Here is a 19,529-nt window from a genome sequence, read left to right on the forward strand (position 1 = left end):
CTGCTTTCCCTTTTGTTGTACGGGGCTCATCGTATATTTAGCGCTCTCATTTACATCACATCCCCTGAGCGCACTTATCAAGTATTGCATGTTTTTCGTGGACGTTCTTTTTGTCTTACGCATCTCCACCAAAAACTGACCCTTATACCAATGCATCTAGTTGGCGATGCATTGGTCATGTCAACAAGTCAGCCATTTATTTCAATTGCATCTAAATGACATTTCTGACTTGATGGTGCGCATGTTTCTTCATCAAGATCCTAGAGCAGTTCCTAGGACTCACAGCACTGCTTTCCCTTTAGTTGTACGGGGTTCATCGTATATTTAGCGCTCTCATTTACATCACATCCCTTGAGCGCACTTGTCAAGTATTGCATGTTTTTCATTGACTTTCTTTTTGTCTTTCGCATAACCTGCAAAAACTGACCCTTATACCAATGCATCCAGTTGGCCATGCATTGGTCGTGTCAACAAGTCAGCCATTTATTTTAATTGCATCTAAATGACATTTCTAACTTGATGGTGCCCATGTTTCTTCATCAAGATCCTAGAGCAGTTCCCAGGACTCACAGGACTGTTTTTCCTTTTGTTGTACGGGGTTCATCGTATATTGAGCGCTCATATTTACATCACATCCCTTGAGCGCACTTGTCAATTATTGCATGTTTTTCATTGACTTTCTTTTTGTCTTACACATAACCTTCAAAAACTGACCCTTATACCAATGCATCTAGTTGGTCTTGCATTGGTCGTGTCAACAATAAAATTCATGAAGAGGACGACAAGGGTCCTCAGGACATAACAGAATAAAGTACAAAAGATATAGTGACAATAGTCTGCCAAATAATGGCAACTGTATCATGATATAATACTGTAATCATAATAGAATTAGCACCTTTCCAAAACGAACAACTGCCAAAGCAACTAAAACATATAAGAAATTGAAATTCCAAGTATGAAAACAGTTCAAAGAACATAAGGTAGTGTTTGATGGGCAGGTAACCTGGAATTGGAAATATATTTCTGGAAATATATTTCTTGGAATAAAGGAATGAAAAAAATCTTTTCGATTCTCAGTTTGGTGTGTGTGTGATGACTGAGAAATATATTTCCAGAAATATATTTCTGTGTTTGATAATAAGGAAACATATTTCCTTATTTACATAATCTTTATATAGTTTCTTAAACACATGATGATGAATACAGAAATCAAGCACGTTAATGTTGTCGAATTTGAAAGCAATAATTTGTCCTTTCACTTTCATATCTTGAATCTAGAATGCAGTTTTCAGAACAAGTATGTTTTCTATATGGCATTTCTCTCTCTCTCTCTCTCTCTCTCTCTCTCTCTCTATATATATATATATATATATAGATAAGACATAAGGTGTTCTCTATTCATGTTCTTATCAGTACTAACAATACATTATAAGATATAAGATGAGGCATTATCCTGTTGAACATCCACACATTCCACTCAAAAGCATAAAAATTAATTCAAGCAAGGATGGACCTTGTAAAAGTGTCAATGATAATCTGAAAGTTGAAAATCACACCACGTGCCAATTGATAATGTGATACCACTTAACAAATCCACTGTCCTATATCTGAGAGAAACATAGAAGAATCGTTCATACAGGCGCACGAATGGGAAACTAAGAAATGTTGGAAGTATAGGAAATTAAGAAATGGGGCCTTGCCTTACTGTAGTTCTTGTGACACTGGCTTCAACTGAGAGGGGAAAATAAAAAAAGATCCAGTATGAGCAGCAGAAAAAAGTTGTAAACAGACAAATCCAAGTGTCAACAAGCAGATGTTGTGCGTTCATATAAAGCACATAAAGTTGTGTGTCTCAAAGCCAAAAAAAGCCATTTTACTGTATTTACAACTACAGATGCAGGCTTGATGTGTAATGCATATAGGAGGCCATAAGTTGAATGGACATGGTTTGCTGTCATAAGTAGAACAGCGTCGATGGCAAGAAGTCATGTGTGCCCATCCAACATGTTAGAGTCACTACCAGTACACTAGACGAGCACATGGGCAGGCATAATAACCTGGTCACCATGCTGAGAGAGATGCTCCATCACAAAAGAACGCTCAGTGCTGGACAACCCACAGTCCAATCAGCTGCATCCGAATGGAGTGAATCTATGCGGAACTGAACCAGAAACATGCAACAGTTGATGGCTGATGCACTCTCCACCCAACGTTGAGACTTCTTATCGAACAGGGGATACAGTAGGACACGAATTGCCAAAAACTATAAAATTTTGGGATATTTTTCCAAATCTGGCATAAACTGTTGATTAGGATGGGAAGAAGAAAACTGGATCCACTTCCGCGGAACATGAAACCACACTGGGTAGCAAATTCAACTGAATTTCATTTCCTACGGGTCTAACATTGTAGCTCATGTCTCTGCTTTCAATGTTCCACCCTACTGCAGCAAGTAGGCTGTGGAACCATTTGATTTTAGCTAGTCCCAAGTAAATCATATGGAACACAACGGAAACCACCAATATTAAAAGGACAGGAATTTGCTCATATCCGCTAGCCTGCACACTATCAAACAAATTGAGGTAATAGGCTCATGGTGCAACTCACATGTATCAATCCTTTGTCTTGCAATTGTTTCTAGCAATTCACTTGTGTTAAGAGGAGCGTACCTGAAAAGTTGAGAAAAAGTAGATGCCAATGAATGTCAACATACTAGAGTTTAATAAACACTTAAGAAGCTGAACTAACAAGTAATACTTGGAACCTATCTGCAAATGACAAGCTCAAGTAGAAATAATAGTGAATTCATTTACAGGAAATTATCGTTTCGGCAGAACCTTCAAGTGAAGATATCTGATCTACCAACATCCTTTTCATATTCTTTAACTAATTCTTGAGTATATTCAGAAGGAGCAGAACATATGAAAATTAAAAAGGCAATCATTATTGAAGCATAAACATAAGTAATCATATAAAGATGAAAAATGTTAAGAATAGGCAGAGTATCTCTAGTCTCTTAACACATGTTTCTCGCACCAACTTATTGGGTCACCTTTATGCCAGACTGCTTTACAGCAGGAAAATAGAGAAAAGGGTACTGTGCCAAAGTCAAACACTTCATATGAAATAAGAATTCAAAGATCCAAAGTTTCAAGTTCGTCAATCCTTCTTGTCTACATAAGAAGCTGGATTCAATTCCAACCCAATTTACAAGAAGAAGAAAAGAACAAAGCAGCATGCTGTAATGAGATGCCAAAAAAAACAAAACAAGACAAATGTAAAACCAAAAAAAGAGGAGAAGAAGAACAAAAAAAACCAGGTGCGAGCCTGTTACATGCCTACCTTCGAGCGGCCAAGATGGCGGTCCCACCAGATCCCCTGCCAGCAATCGATAGGCTGGTGACGCTAAGAAGGGGAGACTCACCTATCACTGGTGGAGAGAGCTATAGCTCTACAAGATGCGGTGTCGTGAGAGAAGGTGGTAGCAACACAGAGGAGAAGACGGAGAAGAGAGTAAGGGGAGCAGACGGAGAAGAGTGTCAGAGAGGCCAACGACGATGGCCAACCTGACCTGCTCGGCCGACTTCTTGGGTCCCCTGCTGGGGGCCTCCGCGAATGCCACCACAGCCGAGTTGCTGGGGAGAGAAGAGAAGGGGGAAGAGAGTGTTCTCCTCTTCTTTTTTTTTTTTTTCTTTTCTCCTCTATGAAAAGAACGGCAGGGCCAGCAAAAGCAAGCAAAGATCGTTAAAAATGTCAAAACCCTCACCTTATTCATGAGCTGATGAGGGAATCCTTCGAGTGGGGAAGCTTGTGGCAGTAGGAAGAAGGCTGCGGCTTCACGGCGCGTGAGGACGAAGAACGTTGCGTGAGGACGAAGAGGGCTGCTGCCGCGAGAGGCGAGTGAGGGAAGAGCAGCGATAAGGATGAAGAGCGCTGCGGAGGAGAGGAGGCGACACGCGAAACGCGACCGTGCCCTAACGGTCCAAAAAATAATTCCAGAAACATATTTCCACCCCTCCGGGTGGAATAATGTTTCCGGAAACATTATTCCGGAATCGACCTCAACGGTCGAAAATATAATTTCGCGTTTGATACGCAAGATTTTTTTTTTAAATTTGAAATATTATTCCGTTGCTACAGTATAATACCTGCCCATCAAACACTACCTAAAGTACAAGTTTAGTCATCCTCCAAAAAAGGAAACAAGTGCACCAGAACTTGGTCATTTGTGCACATGACCAAAGTTTTTAAAGTTTAAACCCTTTGACCCAGGATTCAACCAGGAATTAATTAAGTCATGACTCGCCGGATCAATTTGGCGAATAAAATACATGTACAAATTACAATATGTGTGTTATATTGTTGTTAATTTATTACAACATTGATATGCAACATATAACATGTATAATAATGTACATGTGTGTATAAAAGGAAAACTTAAAATGAAAATTTTAGTAATATGTTCCCTACAATTACATTATTAGTATGTCGGTTTTTCTGTAATATAGTAAATTTTTGGTAATGTACTATAAAGAGTGTGTGTGGGTGTGTGACTTTGTAGACATGGTCATTACTTTGTATACATGAATGACTCCATTAAACTCTGGGACTAGGCTAACTTGGCCAAAACACAGCTGTCACGGCCAAAACGTGAATCACTCAGCCTGGTAATTGGAAGCCAAGTCTTCCCATTTCCTGAATTTTCCATTTTATTGACCAGATCGGAGACTAAGCTACCAGGTCTTAGACCATTCAGTTGAATCGATCAAGTTATTAAACATGTATAAAAAATCAAGACAAAGATAAATGACAATCCTGCCTGGTAATTGGAAGCCAAGTCATTCCATTTCCTGAATTTTCCATTTTATTAACCAGATTGGAGACTAAGCTACCAGGTCTTAGACCACTCAGTTGATTCGATCAAGTTATTAAACATGTATAAAAAATCAAGACAAAGATAAATGACAATCCTGCAGAAATTAAAACAAGACAGGGAAGAGATAACCTCATTCACTTGAACACAATTTGTGATGCGCTTAGCTCTACCAGCAAACTGGAAAGTCCCCCTTGTTTCATCAACATGAACCTATAGATAGATAATTGATTGCATGTAACTATGAGCTTTAATGGAATTGATCAAAAGAAAATACTTAGAAAAACCAGACTTAAATTTTACCTCTTCAGATGCAACAATACAGAGAATGGAAGTCTTTACATTGCCACCAAGAGCAGGCTGAAGAATTGCGGTGAGCTTGCTATCACAGTAAGGAATATGTCCTCTGCAAAGATAATATACCAGTGAGAAATTAGAATCCTAATAATTATACCGCTAACAATGAAAATTTAAGAGGACAAAGGGCTACCTATGCCAGACCTTTTCCTAACACCACTATCACTAAGTCTGTTAATAACATTTCCAATGGCCATTAAGCTTTTATTATTATATTTCCCTTCCTTCAAACGTACACCACCAGCACCAGTCTTTGAATACGCTCTGAAACAGCCAAATCTACCAAATTCTGGAAAAAAAGAAAAAGGTTTGTATTTTAAACATCCAATATACTCCAAAACAAAAAAGAAATACTAACTATTATGATCTCATATGCCATCATACGAAACATATAGAAGATAGTTTCCAGAAGTGTGCTAGATCAGAAACCAAAACAGAGACACGGACAGCATCTTCAGTTGACATATCCCCAAATGCCACAGATTCTTGCCCTCAGCTTCCTAAAGCCTAAATTGAATCTCAATATTAACCTCCATGGAGAAAAGTGTGGAAAGAGCTAATCATTAACCTCCACCTAACTATGAGCTAATCTCAACATTAACCTAGTACGTTGATTTTTGCATTATAAACCTCCACGTATGAAACCCGAATCAAAAACTCACGATCTGTTGTCTAGTTTCAGAAATACAAGCAAACATCAGAAGAGAGAACACCAATCTACCATTTTAAAGGTTGGTCTTTATAGCATTCTAGCAGTCAACATGACCACCAATGAATATGCGGAAAGACTTTCTTGGACAGCCAGATGGATAACTCCTGGATCATTTAAAGAACCTTACATTGTGAAAGTTTTACCACTGGTCTGCCCATAAGCGAAAACCGTTCCTGCAATAATTGGGTACCACTTTTAGAACAGTCAAACAGCGTAGTTCTCAGGCATGAGACTTCCTAAATAATCGTTAAACGTGCTTGTAGGGTTCTGTACAATGTAAGAAAAAGATTGACCGATCGATCGATCGATCACTAAGTGGTGAAATAGCGATGAGGGACGGTGAACTCTCTCTGGAAACCTCTCTATTGCCCTCGTCTTCTGTTTGTCGGCTTTCGATGGATCGATAGATCGGCGAGGCAAGGCCAAGGCCGATCGAACTCTTCTCCACTTCGTTCCTCTGTCTCTTGACCTTTTAGATGCCCCCCTTCCCTTCCAAGCAGTGGACCAAGCGATCAAGCAGCATCGTTCTTGTGGGTCAAAAATACCCTAATCAAAGCAGAAGAAACAGAAGAGCGAATGGAGGAGGGAGGAAACGTAGTCTTACTCTACCACCGTAGGCAAGTGGAGAATCTGGTCCAGCGGAGGATGATGGATGGGTCATGGGAGCTGCTGCTGGCAATTCCGAATGATGAACTGCGGCAACCCACGCCCGCAGTCTGCGTCCTTCTTCCATCGTCCGCGCCATCGAGGATCCAGCCTCGCTCCCAGAGAGAGAGAGAGCGTGCTTTCCATCCCTGGATCTCGCGGGAAAAAGAAGTTGCCTTTCTTGAAAGAGCAACGGTTGAGAAGTTGCGTTTCTTTAATTTTATAACTGAAGATTTAAAGGGTATGTACATAACTCAAAATTTTGAAGCAGCAAATACAAAATATTAAATCATTGCCGCTAATTCCCCGCCCAGATCAATAATAACAGAAATCCGGTTTGGTGCCTTATGTTTCATTCATGAATTAATGAGTTGCGGATAATTATGTGTGGGAATATCAATGGATCAGATTTGCAGATGTATCTTTCCATCTAATTTATTCGATATTCACTTGTTTAAATTCAACTTCGAAACAAACCTGAATAAAAAAGAGTATATATTATATTTGAATCCGACTTTTAATTTCACAATTAAACCCGAACCGGGATCCACTTTTAAATTCATAACCACATCTATTTAAAATTATGATATGTTCCAAACTAGTTTCAAGTTATATGGATATTCGATATAGAAACAGTCATATACTCTTTTAAACGCCAGTCGAATATCATTTCTTAAAATTGAATCAAAAACATATATTTTCCTGATCAAAAACATATACCCTCCATTTTTTATTTTTAAATCAATTTAACATACTATAAACTAATTTTTAATTTAAATAAGAAGTTAGCCTAATGGTCCCGTTTGTTAGACCTACATTTCATACTAAAAGCTAAATACAACATGCAAATTATGTACGTTTCCGTTATATTAAAAAAAGATTTCCGTTAATTCGAGAAGCGGAAAACAGTAGTTATAATTTCTTGCAATATTTTAAACTATGTATGTTTTTTTCAGTTACAATTTCTTGCAATATTTTAAACTATGTATTTTTCCTTTTCAACTGGCATACGGATTTGATAAAAGTGGAAAAACATAAAACAGTAATTTGAGAACATAATATTGAGAAAATGCATTTAGTTTTCTATAACTTCGAAGACGTGATCTTTATTAGAAAACTTGTTTCTTAAAATTATAACTAAAATTAAACACGAAAATAGAAGTAAGCCTTAAAAAGAATTGAACAGTATTTGTTGCCCAAATTATCGTGTGTGTGCGCTCTCTCTCTTTCTTGAAACCATAGACTTGATTATGAGCCATGGGAAACCACGGTTCTTGTCTCCTATTTCTCTTGTGGAAGACTAACTGTCAAGGAAACTGCCAAAAGCAAGGGGGAAAGAAAGTTGCCGCATTTGGTGAACTCGTGAATCAACTACAGGCTTTGGGCGACATTTTGTTCCTAAATCTGTTTCTTTTTTTTCACTTCGTTTATAGGAATTGACTCGTGAATCAACTACAGGTTGAAAAATCAATTGGTCTAGAAACTTCATAAATTTAAAAGGCTCATAACAATCATGTTTTCGTTGTTCGTCCATGAACTGATATGTGAATGTAATTGTTTGTGCAATACGCAAGATTAAGCATTGATTTTTGAACCATATATGAGTACGACTGCATTTTCTTCTTGATTAATGGACCATTATTGACATGACCATCGCCATTACTGAGATAATTGAGTTCAAGGTTGCAGCATGCATGAAGTGGTAGCCCCAGATCCAAAACATATCCCAAGATCCAAACTAGATCCAACATGGATCCATGTCCAAATCCAAATTATAAAACTGGACCCATAATAGAACTTTAGATCTAGATCTTGATCCAAATCTGAATTATGGACTCACTTGATCCCAATTTGTGCCTTTAATCTAATTCAGATCTGATCCAAACCCAATATTCAAAGTCTTCTAGATCCATATCCTTGTCTGGTTCCAAATTCTAAATCTAGATCCAAATTTAGATCCAATTCCTTGTTTTTAGTTTTTACCTCAATCCTTATTTAAATCTAAGATTCAGAACTAATTATGAATTTTAGATCCAAATCCAAATATATTATTTTTTATCCATTCTATGATCTTGATCTAAATTCATCTCTCTAATTTTCAAATCCGAGAGCTAAATCCATTTTCAGATCTGAATACAAGTTAAATGATTCCCAGTATCGAGGCATTATGATTGTTTTCCCAATACCAATAATTTTTAATTCAAAATTCTCAAAATAACCTTGATTTTTAGAAAATATCATTGAATTTCACAAAATGACCTTGGTTGTCTTGAAATATCATTTTTTTAAAATAACCTTAGTGAATGCTGGTTTTTACGAGAACCTCAGTGAGTGAATGAGTGAGATGGAGGAGAGGTAATCGCAGCAATGGTACCAGAAAAAGACATGTCATCCTGTTAGAGTTTTTTTTTTTTTCGACCCGACAAAATACTCAAATAGGATTTTTGTTGATCCAAGACAAATTGTCAGTAAAAGTAAGCAAAATGTTGGTAAAGATGTTTTGATAAAGTAACTGAACTGTCGGTTTTGACTTTTTACATTTGTTCTTTTCACTAAAGCGAAAATTTCGTGACCAGTTTGATGTTTTTATGACGTCATGTTTGCAATAGTAAAAACCGTTTTTGGGTGTAGATGAATGGCTCCCATCCATGCATAGAGAAACCAACTAACCATGCCACGTTCAACTCTGCGAGGTAACAGAGAACACGAATTTGTATCTTCTCATTTCTTGCACAAAGCCAGAACCACGTAAACTGGTGTCCAGTGCCACAACAAACTTTAGATGCTTCAACACATTGTAAAGCCTCCAAAATTTTCCTCAAGCGAGATGGACACACCAAGTTGAATATGATAAAATACTCAAATTCTTTAGAGGATTCTAATGCAGAAAGCATCCGCACATTTTCTGCTCCCAAACAATATCTCATACTTGAAAGTTCAAAAAAGAAGGTGATCATCTTGGAAGTGCTGCTTCAATGTCTTGTAACCTAAGAGTGACTGCCCTCTTGTGAGCCTCAAGCCCTTCAACTTCAGCCATTTTGGCGACATATGGCCCAAGCTTCCTCAGCCCTTCCTCTGTTAAGGATTGAACCGTGATATACTTAAGGAAAGAATCCAGTGAAACCCCACCATACATCCGTGCATACCCATACGTTGGCAGGACATGGTTTGTTCCACTAGCATAATCCCCGACGCTCTCAGGTGTCCATTGACCCAGAAATACTGAACCTGCCACGGAGATACACGGCAACCTATGAGCAACAAAATATGATAGTAATGGTTGAATACTAATGCACCAAATTCAAAAGGTTTTTTTATCAGCCAAACAACTGAACAGGACACTACACATTCACGAAATACCCCAAGTTGAGCAACGCAGAGGACTATCCATTGCCTGCAAATCTAGTTCAACTGGGGACAACTACATCACATGTTAAAGTCCACTTGATGCAGAGACTTCATTCCATAGAAGGCAAGCTTCTTTGTGGTAAAGAAGCTTGAAATATAGAGGACAGGAAAATCACACCAGCTTCAACGACAGTAATGTCAACCACAGTTTGGTTCTGAATTACATACAGACCAAGACACCCAGAAGGTTCTCTCCTTACCCAAAAAAAAATTGTATGCAAAAAAGGAACTTGCAATGCCAGAAAATTTATTTGAAAAACAGAATGATATTTTAGTGAAAAGAACATTGTTGAGATTGCTGACCCGAGGATGCAAAGTGGTATTCTTCTCAGATATGTTAACGTGTCTGTCATTCTTATGGAACATTAAAGCATGCCAGAAAATAATACCTGCATTCTCAACTAATCCCTCCCACTTTTCTGCATCCTTGACGTTAATAATTAGATGTTCTGGTGCATAAAGATTTGCAAAAGACATAGCCTGCAACATTCAAAACCAACATGAACAAAAATGTTGCAAATTTAACTGAACATACCAATCATAATCAATTCAAGGTTCCAAGCTCACAAATAATAAGCCACTTAGAATTGCATTCAGTGGCGCAGCCAGAAATTTCTGGCTAAGGGGCATTATTATTTTAAGTTTGAACTTCGAAGCGTTAGGGGGCACTCATATAAATAAAAAAGAATAAAGTATCACTATGTAAATAAACCAAATTTAGTGGGCAGCCGCAACATGTCTCCGCCACTGGATGCATCAGTTTCTGAAGCAAGCAGTTGCTCCAAGCCTCCAATAGCCAACAGAACCAGACCCAAGTTACTACCTTCCTAGCTAAGTCACATGAGTACAGGTGCGGTTCAGGTACGGGTACGGAGGTACGGGTATGGACGCGGTAACTTTAGAAAACGTGGGTAGGGGGATAATGGCAGGAATATACATATATATATATATATATATATATATATATATATATATACTTATATACACAAATAATATAAAATCAAAATGAAAGCAACATTTAAATAAACAAGTGATTTTAAATAATAACATTACATGTTCATGAACAATAACTCTAAAAGCATAATGAAAACTGAGTTGAAAAAAATAAATCACGTAAAATTAAGCCGTTTGGATCGGTTTTGAACTAAAAAGTACCGAAATGTATCCAAGTACCCACTTTGGGTATGAGTACGGTGACAGAGGTATATGGACCTTATTAAAGTACCCATGTGACTTAGCTTCCTGACCTATAATTCAACTCACTAGAAATTTCAGAAAGCAGTTTCAGGTGTTGGCTGACCTCCTGCATGTCTTGGGTGCGCACAGTAAAACTGTGGCTTAGTGCTTTCGAAGCAAACTCCCCACGAGGTAGATTGTCACACTGTTTTCTGATTTCCATGTCAATAGCATCCATATCAACATCACCAACAACAACAAGGACAACTTGGCTATCTGGCCCATGCTCAGCCTAAATTTCATAAAACATACAGAAATTGGGTTGGTTGTTAGTCTGGGCATATTCAACCAACAGCACAACAAAGTGTGAGGATATATCTGACAGTAAACAAAAAGGGATATGCTAATGACATCTAAAAGCAAGAAAAGAAATGATAAAAGCAAGCAATGAGCAAACATAACCTGAGAGAGCAAATCAGCAGCAATGTGAACAGGGTTAGCATGTTTATCAGCAATAACCAATACTTCTGATGGGCCAGCAGGCATGTCTATGGAAACCATAGCCTCACTATTCTGGAGAAAGAAAAGAACACAATAACAAGGTTCTTTTAGTCATCAAGCAAAAGAACCTTCAACCTTCAACATGTAACAATTCTTCTGACAACAATAAACAAGATCTTTGTTATCTTCAAGCAAAAATAGCTTCAGCATATAACAGCAAGATACTTCCGAAAAGGAAATTAAACCTCAGAAAGGAAAAATCAAAGAATGTTTTATGAAACTTTAGGAAGCATAAGCAACTTAAATGCATGGAATTGGTAGAAAATCATGAACAAAGAACAAGACACAAAGCATGAAGATTGTGAGCCATTAGAGAAATGGAACGGCTCACTTTTTTTTTTATATAGTTAGCATCATTTACTTAATTCAAAAGTAGAAATGAACCCCTGCATGTACACATTTACTTTGCAGTTTTGTAAGCATGCTTTCCTAGCATATATGCAGTTTTACAAAGAAAGAAGCAGAATCCAGATGTAAGAGAAACATATATGCACTAAATTAACATGGGAAAAACAGAGCGTCTCAGATAAAACATACTATGATTACTTCACATATTACATCTTAAGCAGAATTAGAAGATGAACATACTTGAAGCATCATTTTTGCAGCTGTCACATACTGATTTCCCGGACCAAAAATTTTTTCCACCTGAAAATCACAGCAACGCAAATTTATCAAGATTACTGCAAAGAGAAGTCTGCCCTCAACTGTTAAATTGTGCTGGATTTAATACCAGAAACGGTACAAATCCTTCGTCAGAGTATCAATTGATGACTAAAACTATACAAAAACACAGAAATTTATGCAAGGTAACTGTTTCATGCATCAAAATATTTGCACAAAGCACCAAATGAAAACTCCTTTCACTTGTCAAGCACTTCAGGTATCAGAAATAGCTGGAGGTTCAGCCAAAGACTCAAAATCATTGAAATTTACGAACAAAGGAGATAAATTTCGATTTGGTAAACAGAAGTCATAATAGTCATAAGAATAAGTCTCTACCTTGGGGCAAGATAGAGTCCCCCAAGCCATAGCTGCAATTGCCTAGTAAAAAGAAAAGGAACAGACAACAGCTATACAATACTGTATAACAAAATACTATTGAAATCGTATAAGCTTGAAAGACTTCTTTTACTTGAGCTCCCCCTGCTTTCAGTATGTGTGTAACACCAGCTTTCCTAGCGCAGTAAACAACCTCCTGTAAGTTGACCAATTGATTAGATTAAATATCGCAGGAAAAGATAAACGCAGTAAGTTAAACTATCACCTTGCAAACACTGCCATCACGACTTGGAGGTGTTGCAAGAACGACAGTTTTGCATCCAGCAATCTGTGCAGGCTGGTGAAGAGAAGAAACAAAGTGTCAACCATATCCATCCATGTGTGATCATTTTGTCACTCTCAATAAACACGATATCACCAAGATCATAAAACAGAATTATATGGAACATCGAAGTCCAGTGCAAACATGGACTATAACAGCTGAATAGCACCATAAGAAATGCAGGAAAAAGTACCACAGATAGCATTAACGAAGTTGAAGGTAAAACAGCAGTTCCTCCTGGAACATACAGGCCAACAGCAGAAATACACCTTGCCACCCGCTTGCATCTTACACCCTATCAATGTTCATATGACCTCAGTAAAAAGTGAAGGAAAACAAGGAGATGCTTGCATAAAAAGACTTACTTTCATGTTCTCAACACTTTTCTCAGGAGCTTTCTGAGCAAGATGAAATGCATATATATTGTCGTATGCCACATCAAATGCTTCTTTTACTTGTGGATCAAGCTGGAGATTAAAAAAAAACACACAACTAAATCTTCAATTATCAATTGAAGAAACAAAATTTTCTTTGGATATGCCTCTCTATTGTTTCAGAAAGAACAAATGAGAAAGAAAATGAGTCCATCCTGAGGCACATTGTGTCTATCAGACTAGTGACAAGTGTTAGCAACTTATCCTACATTTTTGTTGAAAATGTTTAGGAAATATAATGAATGTAACCAATTATGAGTTAACATTCACAATTATAAAAGAGAACCTTTGGCTCAGGAAGATCAGCAACCCGTTCCACTATCTTATCCAAAGCTGCTCCATCAAAACGAGCAGTATAGCTAGAAGAAAAGGACACAGAATCAGAGTACTGTGCTAGATAAGAAAAAAGTAAAATGTACAGAAAAACAACAGTCAAAACCAGAAAAAGGAGAGTACTAAAAGAGAAGAAGTCAAAAGTAAGATCTACTAACTCTATGACAGCAGCATCACCTCTATTTCGCACATCCTCCACAATGGGGGAAACCTAGTTCAGACACGTAAATATAGACCCTATCACTTCACAAGCTAAGCTGTAAGAGACCAGAATGATTTTGCATCTAAAATGACATTAGGGCTCACAATGTTGAAAATAGATGAGAAATCAATGCGAGGGCGAGCCTTTAGACCATTCAATTCTGCATTGCTTAGCTCAGAGAGTCTGTAAGACTTCATTGAGCACCTTGTGTTGACAGGCTTAGAAGTTGAACCTGTCACAACATTATGAAATAAAAGCAATGAGAAGACGAATCGGAAGAGAATACAATGATTAACTGATTAACATTGCAAAGTACTACAAACAAATTCTTAATCTAGACAAATGAAAAAATGATGCAGCATTGAAAACTTATTCTACTCCACATCATAATACCAGAATTTTATTTTCAACATTTCAAAAACTAGAAAACTATCTCAATGATTCATAAACCAAGACAAGCACATCTATGACGCAGATGCTCGGCAAAAACCATAATAGGACTGGTCTTGGGTTTCTAGGAAACTGATCAGTGAGTGAATTTTTGACAAGATGATCAGACCCAAGATCTATCAAGTCAAGACAAAATTCTAGAGTTTATCATATCTGTAACTAAGCCTGGGCATCGGGCCGGGCCGGGCCAACCCGGCCTGATAAAAGAATCCAAAATTGAGCCCGATTATTGTGTCGGGCCAGCCTGATACCCAGCCCATTAATAATCGGGCCAGGCTGGGCCGACAATTAATCGGGCCAGGCTGGGCCGACAATTAATCGGGCCTCGGGCTTGATCTTATGCCCGAGGCCCTGCCCGGTCCGATCATGGGCCCTGAGGGACGAACTGGGCTTCTTGCTGTGAATCTCCTTTTTCTAAAGAGAGAAGCATCAAGAAGAGGCAGGTTTCCTTCTTCGGCCACTGGTTTCTGAAAAGAGAGAGGGAGGAAGAGTATAGAAATAGAGAAGGCAGAATGGGGTCGTCGTCTAATGGCATCGACGCATAACAGCTACCTCCGCCAAATCAACACCACCGGCTCCTCCCCCACCGATGCCCTCCACCACCACCGGCTCTTCCCCCACCAACGCCCTCCATCACTTTGGCTCCTCCCCCACCGATGCCCACCACCACCACCGGCTCCTCCCCCACCGATACCCTCCATCACCACTGCCGTTCTCTTCAGTTGCATAGCAGAACGATGGTTGATGGGGGAGAAACAATGAAACCAGAAAATGAAATGAAACCAAACCAAAACCCTAACATAACTTAATTTTAAAAATATATATATATATATATATATATATATTCTAATTACCGGGCCCTCGGCAATCAAAGTTTGAAGCCCAGGCCCGACCCCGTTTATTACCCGGCCGGGCCCATTAATATAAGTCAGAGTTTGAAGCCCGGGCCCGACCCAGTTTATTACCGGGCCGGGCCCATTAATATAAGCTCGTTATCACTTATTTGAGAGCCCCGGCCCAGGCCCGAGTCGGGCCGGGTACCGAGTACCCGGTCCCGGTGCCCAGGCTTATTTGTAACACCCCAAAAATTTAGTCTCCTATTAAAGATTGTGAGAGATCTTCAAGGTCATATAAAATGAGTCAGTAAAGAGATACTTGTCCTATCTCCTAGTCTTTTTGGGGTTGGAGCCGAAACGGATAGGGGGTGGGTTCAAATCTATCGAACCAGGGGGCCCGAGCACATGAGTAAGTCAGGTTGTTACAGTGGTATCAGAGTCGGTTCCAACACTCGAACTTAGGGTCTCACACGCGCGGAGGTGTATGCCTTAAAAGGAGTGGATTGTAACACCTCCAGAAATTTAGTCTCATATTGAAGATTGTGAGAGATCTTCAAGGGCTTATAAAATGGATCATTAAAGAGATGGTTGTCCTGGTTCCTAGCCTTTTGGGGGGTTGAAGCCGAAACTGTTAAGGAGCGAGTTCGGATCCGCCGAACAGGGGGCCCGAGCCCAGGAGTGAGTCAGGTTGTTACAATATCATAGTCCATCCAATGAGCTACACTAAGTTACTAACTTGTTGCATGGGATCAGTCAGCTTAAAGCCATAAACTACCTGAATTCAGACCCTAACAAAAATCCAAAAGGCGCCTCAGTTTGTATAAAACCCATAAGATATTGATTGAGCTCCTAGTAAATCTTGTAGACCAAATCAGACACTAACCCCATCACTCGCAACATTTTTTGCCCAAATTATTGCACATCAAGTCATTGTAAACTGAGCAGATGCCCTATAAATTGAAAGTCACACACTGGTAATAAAGAAATACTCTTCAACCTTTAAACAGCAAACAAAGAGCAAATAGATATGTCCAATTTAGAAAACTATCTATTGGCTTTCACATTCATAGATGGAGAGCTTTCCTGACAAACCATCATTTATCTAACATGCCAATACACTTGATTACCACAAGCCAACCTGCAACAAATTAGACCATCCAGTAGTATTTTCATTTTTTAATTCATTTAGTGCATTCTTTCCAGTTTTACATGAAACTAATGTCCTCATAACAATTTTCAAATAGTATGTGTAAGGATGATGGATAATGTAAACTGGGTTGTTTCACATCATTGTGTATACTAGCGCTAAGGTACACTTTAATCCCTGTATTGCATCTGAAACACTAACAGAGGCTCCTGACCCACAAAGGGAATTCAGCTACGCAGCGTCCAAAGCAGAACAACACAAGGTGCCAAGCGAAATAGCACAACATAAATAAGATGAAGGACAGAAATGTAGCTAATAACCCCACAAACCCCTTTCAAGGGACAAAGACTAAAGTCACTAAAACCGATGAATAAGAAATTAAGAATCAAACAAAGAGTTGCTACAAGCCTACAAGCATGATACTTTGAGAACCAAGCAAAGAAATCATGAACGTTGAATCCAAAGATTCAACTTTCCAAAGCAAAACACCAAACAAATAAGGGGGAAAAAAATCTATATCTCAAGAAAGCAACTTCCACCTGACAGCGGCCAAAGGGTCCGCAAATGCAATCTTAATCCGCCAAGCTTTTGAGAATACTTAATTATAGATGCACCACCAAGTATGCTGCTCCCGCTACAAGAAGCGGAAGAAATGTCCATCTACAGCTTCTGAGAGCCTTCCTGCATTCCTCACTCAAATAATTTATATCCCATATGGGAACTTAGACATAACTCTGAAACAACTTACAGAGATCCATAAAAAACAGGAACTACTTGAAAAGTATGGAAAAAAATTTGAAGGATCAAAAGTTCCAAATAGACAAAAACTTTGCGGAAGATTAAGGCTTTGAGGTTGCACGGCTTAAGAATGAATGATCGGTCAACAACTAGCAACAAGGCAACAAGAGTATCAATCCCATTACTATAACATTGGAGATAAAAAAATGTACAAAAGAAAGTGAAGAACCGAGAACTTAATCAAACTCAGAATTCGAAGATACTCGCAGTATAAGGACGACTACAAGTTTCCCCTAACACAGTAGATGGCAATCAATGCCACTACTTTATCTGACACTGTTCGATGAAAATGAGAAAGTCGTGCAATAACTAACAACGAAAGACTAGCAACGGGGATCCCCTCAATTTTTGGCAACATTGATCTTACCGGAGTTGGAATCCCTTGCAGCCGTGAGCAACGTCCGCCGGTAGCTGTTGCCTTGGACACGACAGAGGCTTGTCGTCCGGAATGAATTCTGGCGAGGAGGGAGGGAGACACCGAGGAAAAGGCCGGTTATCGCGGGTAGAGAGATTTTGTTCAAGACAAAAGGGATAGAAAGTGGCTGGATCGTGCGTCGAGACAACAAGAGAGACAAAGAGAAAAGATTTTTCAAAATGTGCGACTTAGTTTTTTATCTATTCACAATCACGCCAATTCTTTCTTTTTTTCTCAGTTAAGTGTTTTCCCAACATCGTCTATTCGAATCAACAAACAAACAAATGCACCATCTCAACCGGTCTTGCAGCTTTGACCATACTCAGCTAGTAGTGCGATCCAAGAAATCACATTCCGTGGCAAAAGAATTTCATCGAACAACTGAAGTGAATTCTCGACTTCACCAACACCGACATACCCTGAAATAATGGAGTACAGATCTCTCTCAGGCATTTCACCAAATACTTGCTCCACGGTATTAATGGAATGAAATGACGTGTAAAAGCTAAATCACTGTTAGAGATCTGCGTCACTGTCTCTTGCCCTGCTTTTCTTTCTCCTTCTTCGTTGATCAGATAGTTTCAGTGTATGGGCATGGATATGCTTGCCTTCCTCAATGGCCAAGATATGTCGACAGACCGTTAGCATCACGATAAAGGTGAAATTACTCGGATTAATGGAATTTTCAAGCATTTCACAGGATGATAAGATCGAATTCCTTGGAAGGCAGTTGACGGTGTAGCATTTAATCATGATATTCCAGAAGAAGTCGTTTACAAGAGGCAGATGATCAAAGATTGCGGCATGCACCTGAACTCGGAAACTTCTCGAGGAAATGGTTATGGAAAGGGAAGCCATGGACGACGAACTGAACATGAACCTCATGGATTTGCTCGGTGCTCCAATTCTTCCACAAGTAAAGGAGCGAGAGATTTACAAGAAATGAAAGAACCGTCGGCCTGATCATCACCATCCGACGAGAGAGAGAGAGAGATGAGCACGTCTTACCTGAGAATATCTGGACCAGAGGAAAGCTGCTGAAGAGAATGACGCAAGGCCGCCGGAGAAGCAGCGGCCAAAGAGAAGAAGATTAAAAATATCTATAGTCGGACTTATTTCCCGCGCTCATCAAACGCGTTTGTAACGTGTTTGCAAACACAAATTTAGTATCATGGGGATCAAGGCTATACTTTCACTGGTATATCGGCTCGCCTTTTCCCCGTCTCTTCCTCACCGGAACATTTTTTTTCCTTATTTTTAAGCACAAAAATCAAAATGTCGTTTGGTTGGTAAAAATATTTCAAGTCAAACGAATTGTGCCTTATGACTTGATCTTAATTTTAGGCTTTCTGGGACCTAACGATTAAACAATAAGCGGATTTCAACACCATATATTTCAGATTCAAATTAAGTAGCAAAAAAATTTGGTAGCTGAAGTTTTTCCTAGAGAAACCGAACGTATAAGTTTGTTTTGATCTTCCCCTTCTTTCTTTAAGCTTGAAAAAGTAAGCCTTTCGGTCTAATCATATCAACTCAGGTCGGCCAATATGCAACTTACTATCTAGTATCTACTGAAGAAATTGGCCAGCCAAAATACGACGTAAATCCTAATAATAATATTGTTCTATAGTCCATCAAACACCTCCATAAGCATGTTGGAGCGTTTAAAATGCCACTTACTAATAACAAGTCGAGAGCCTATCTCCCAGCAGCGCCTTGGTAGGAACATGGCACTCTAATTTCAAAATAAAAAGGAAAAAATCATTCCATAAAATAAAGTTAAAATCATCAAATAGAAAAAAAAAAGTTCAAGGCATATTTGTTCATTTGTTGCTAGAGAGAGAGAGAGAGAGAGAGA

The 19,529-nt window shown here is 38.8% G+C and overlaps 2 protein-coding genes and 1 long non-coding RNA gene across 8 annotated transcripts in view; all 3 read right to left on the minus strand.

The window, feature by feature from the left end:
* Window positions 1-1,599, minus strand: part of LOC116253502 (condensin-1 complex subunit CAP-D2-like) — a 46,049-nt gene extending 44,450 nt beyond the window's left edge. Inside the window, exon 1 of the mRNA XM_050077868.1 lies at window positions 1,514-1,599. The gene's annotated coding sequence lies outside the window, so the exon portion shown is untranslated. The remainder of the gene's footprint in view (window positions 1-1,513) is intronic.
* A 101-nt stretch (window positions 1,600-1,700) lies between these two features.
* Window positions 1,701-6,760, minus strand: LOC116253518 (uncharacterized). The gene is made up of 6 exons (XR_004172451.2): window positions 6,547-6,760; window positions 5,375-5,519; window positions 5,177-5,279; window positions 5,006-5,086; window positions 2,608-2,669; window positions 1,701-1,731 (listed from the first exon to the last, which is right to left on the minus strand). It is a non-coding gene; the product is annotated as an uncharacterized LOC116253518 (long non-coding RNA).
* Window positions 6,761-9,281: 2,521 nt separating this feature from the next.
* On the minus strand, window positions 9,282-18,835 carry LOC116245763 (histidinol dehydrogenase, chloroplastic). Of its 6 annotated transcripts, none has more exons than XM_031617302.2 (16): window positions 18,680-18,821; window positions 17,624-18,090; window positions 16,998-17,139; window positions 14,130-14,257; window positions 13,982-14,034; window positions 13,777-13,849; window positions 13,422-13,523; window positions 13,250-13,351; window positions 13,000-13,071; window positions 12,868-12,930; window positions 12,735-12,776; window positions 12,321-12,380; window positions 11,634-11,744; window positions 11,296-11,463; window positions 10,385-10,475; window positions 9,282-9,815 (listed from the first exon to the last, which is right to left on the minus strand). In XM_031617302.2, the coding sequence occupies exons 3-16, from the start codon at window positions 17,116-17,118 to the stop codon at window positions 9,541-9,543; spliced, it is 1,461 nt and encodes a 486-aa protein (XP_031473162.1). In that variant the 5' UTR covers window positions 17,119-17,139; window positions 17,624-18,090; window positions 18,680-18,821; the 3' UTR covers window positions 9,282-9,540. The 6 variants fall into 6 exon arrangements, with proteins under 6 accessions (XP_031473162.1, XP_031473166.1, XP_031473165.1 ...); XM_031617306.2 differs by lacking the exon at window positions 17,624-18,090 and adding an exon at window positions 18,482-18,578 and having other exon boundaries at window positions 18,680-18,813; XM_031617305.2 differs by lacking the exon at window positions 17,624-18,090 and having other exon boundaries at window positions 18,680-18,835.
* Window positions 18,836-19,529: the final 694 nt, after the last annotated feature.

The sequence above is a fragment of the Nymphaea colorata genome, chromosome 1 (genome assembly GCF_008831285.2).
Source record: "Nymphaea colorata isolate Beijing-Zhang1983 chromosome 1, ASM883128v2, whole genome shotgun sequence".
NCBI classification, from domain to species: Eukaryota; Viridiplantae; Streptophyta; class Magnoliopsida; order Nymphaeales; family Nymphaeaceae; genus Nymphaea; species Nymphaea colorata.

Coding starts and splice junctions, on each gene's coding strand:
- LOC116245763 (XM_031617305.2), bottom strand. CDS start 17,118: ATGGACATTTCTTCCGCTTCTTGTAGCGGGAGCAGCATACTTGGTGGT. Junction 14,035..14,129: donor TCTCATCTATTTTCAACATT/GTGAGCCCTAAT, acceptor TGTCTGAACTAG/GTTTCCCCCATTGTGGAGGA. Junction 10,476..11,295: donor GCACCCAAGACATGCAGGAG/GTCAGCCAACAC, acceptor TGAATGTTGCAG/GCTATGTCTTTTGCAAATCT.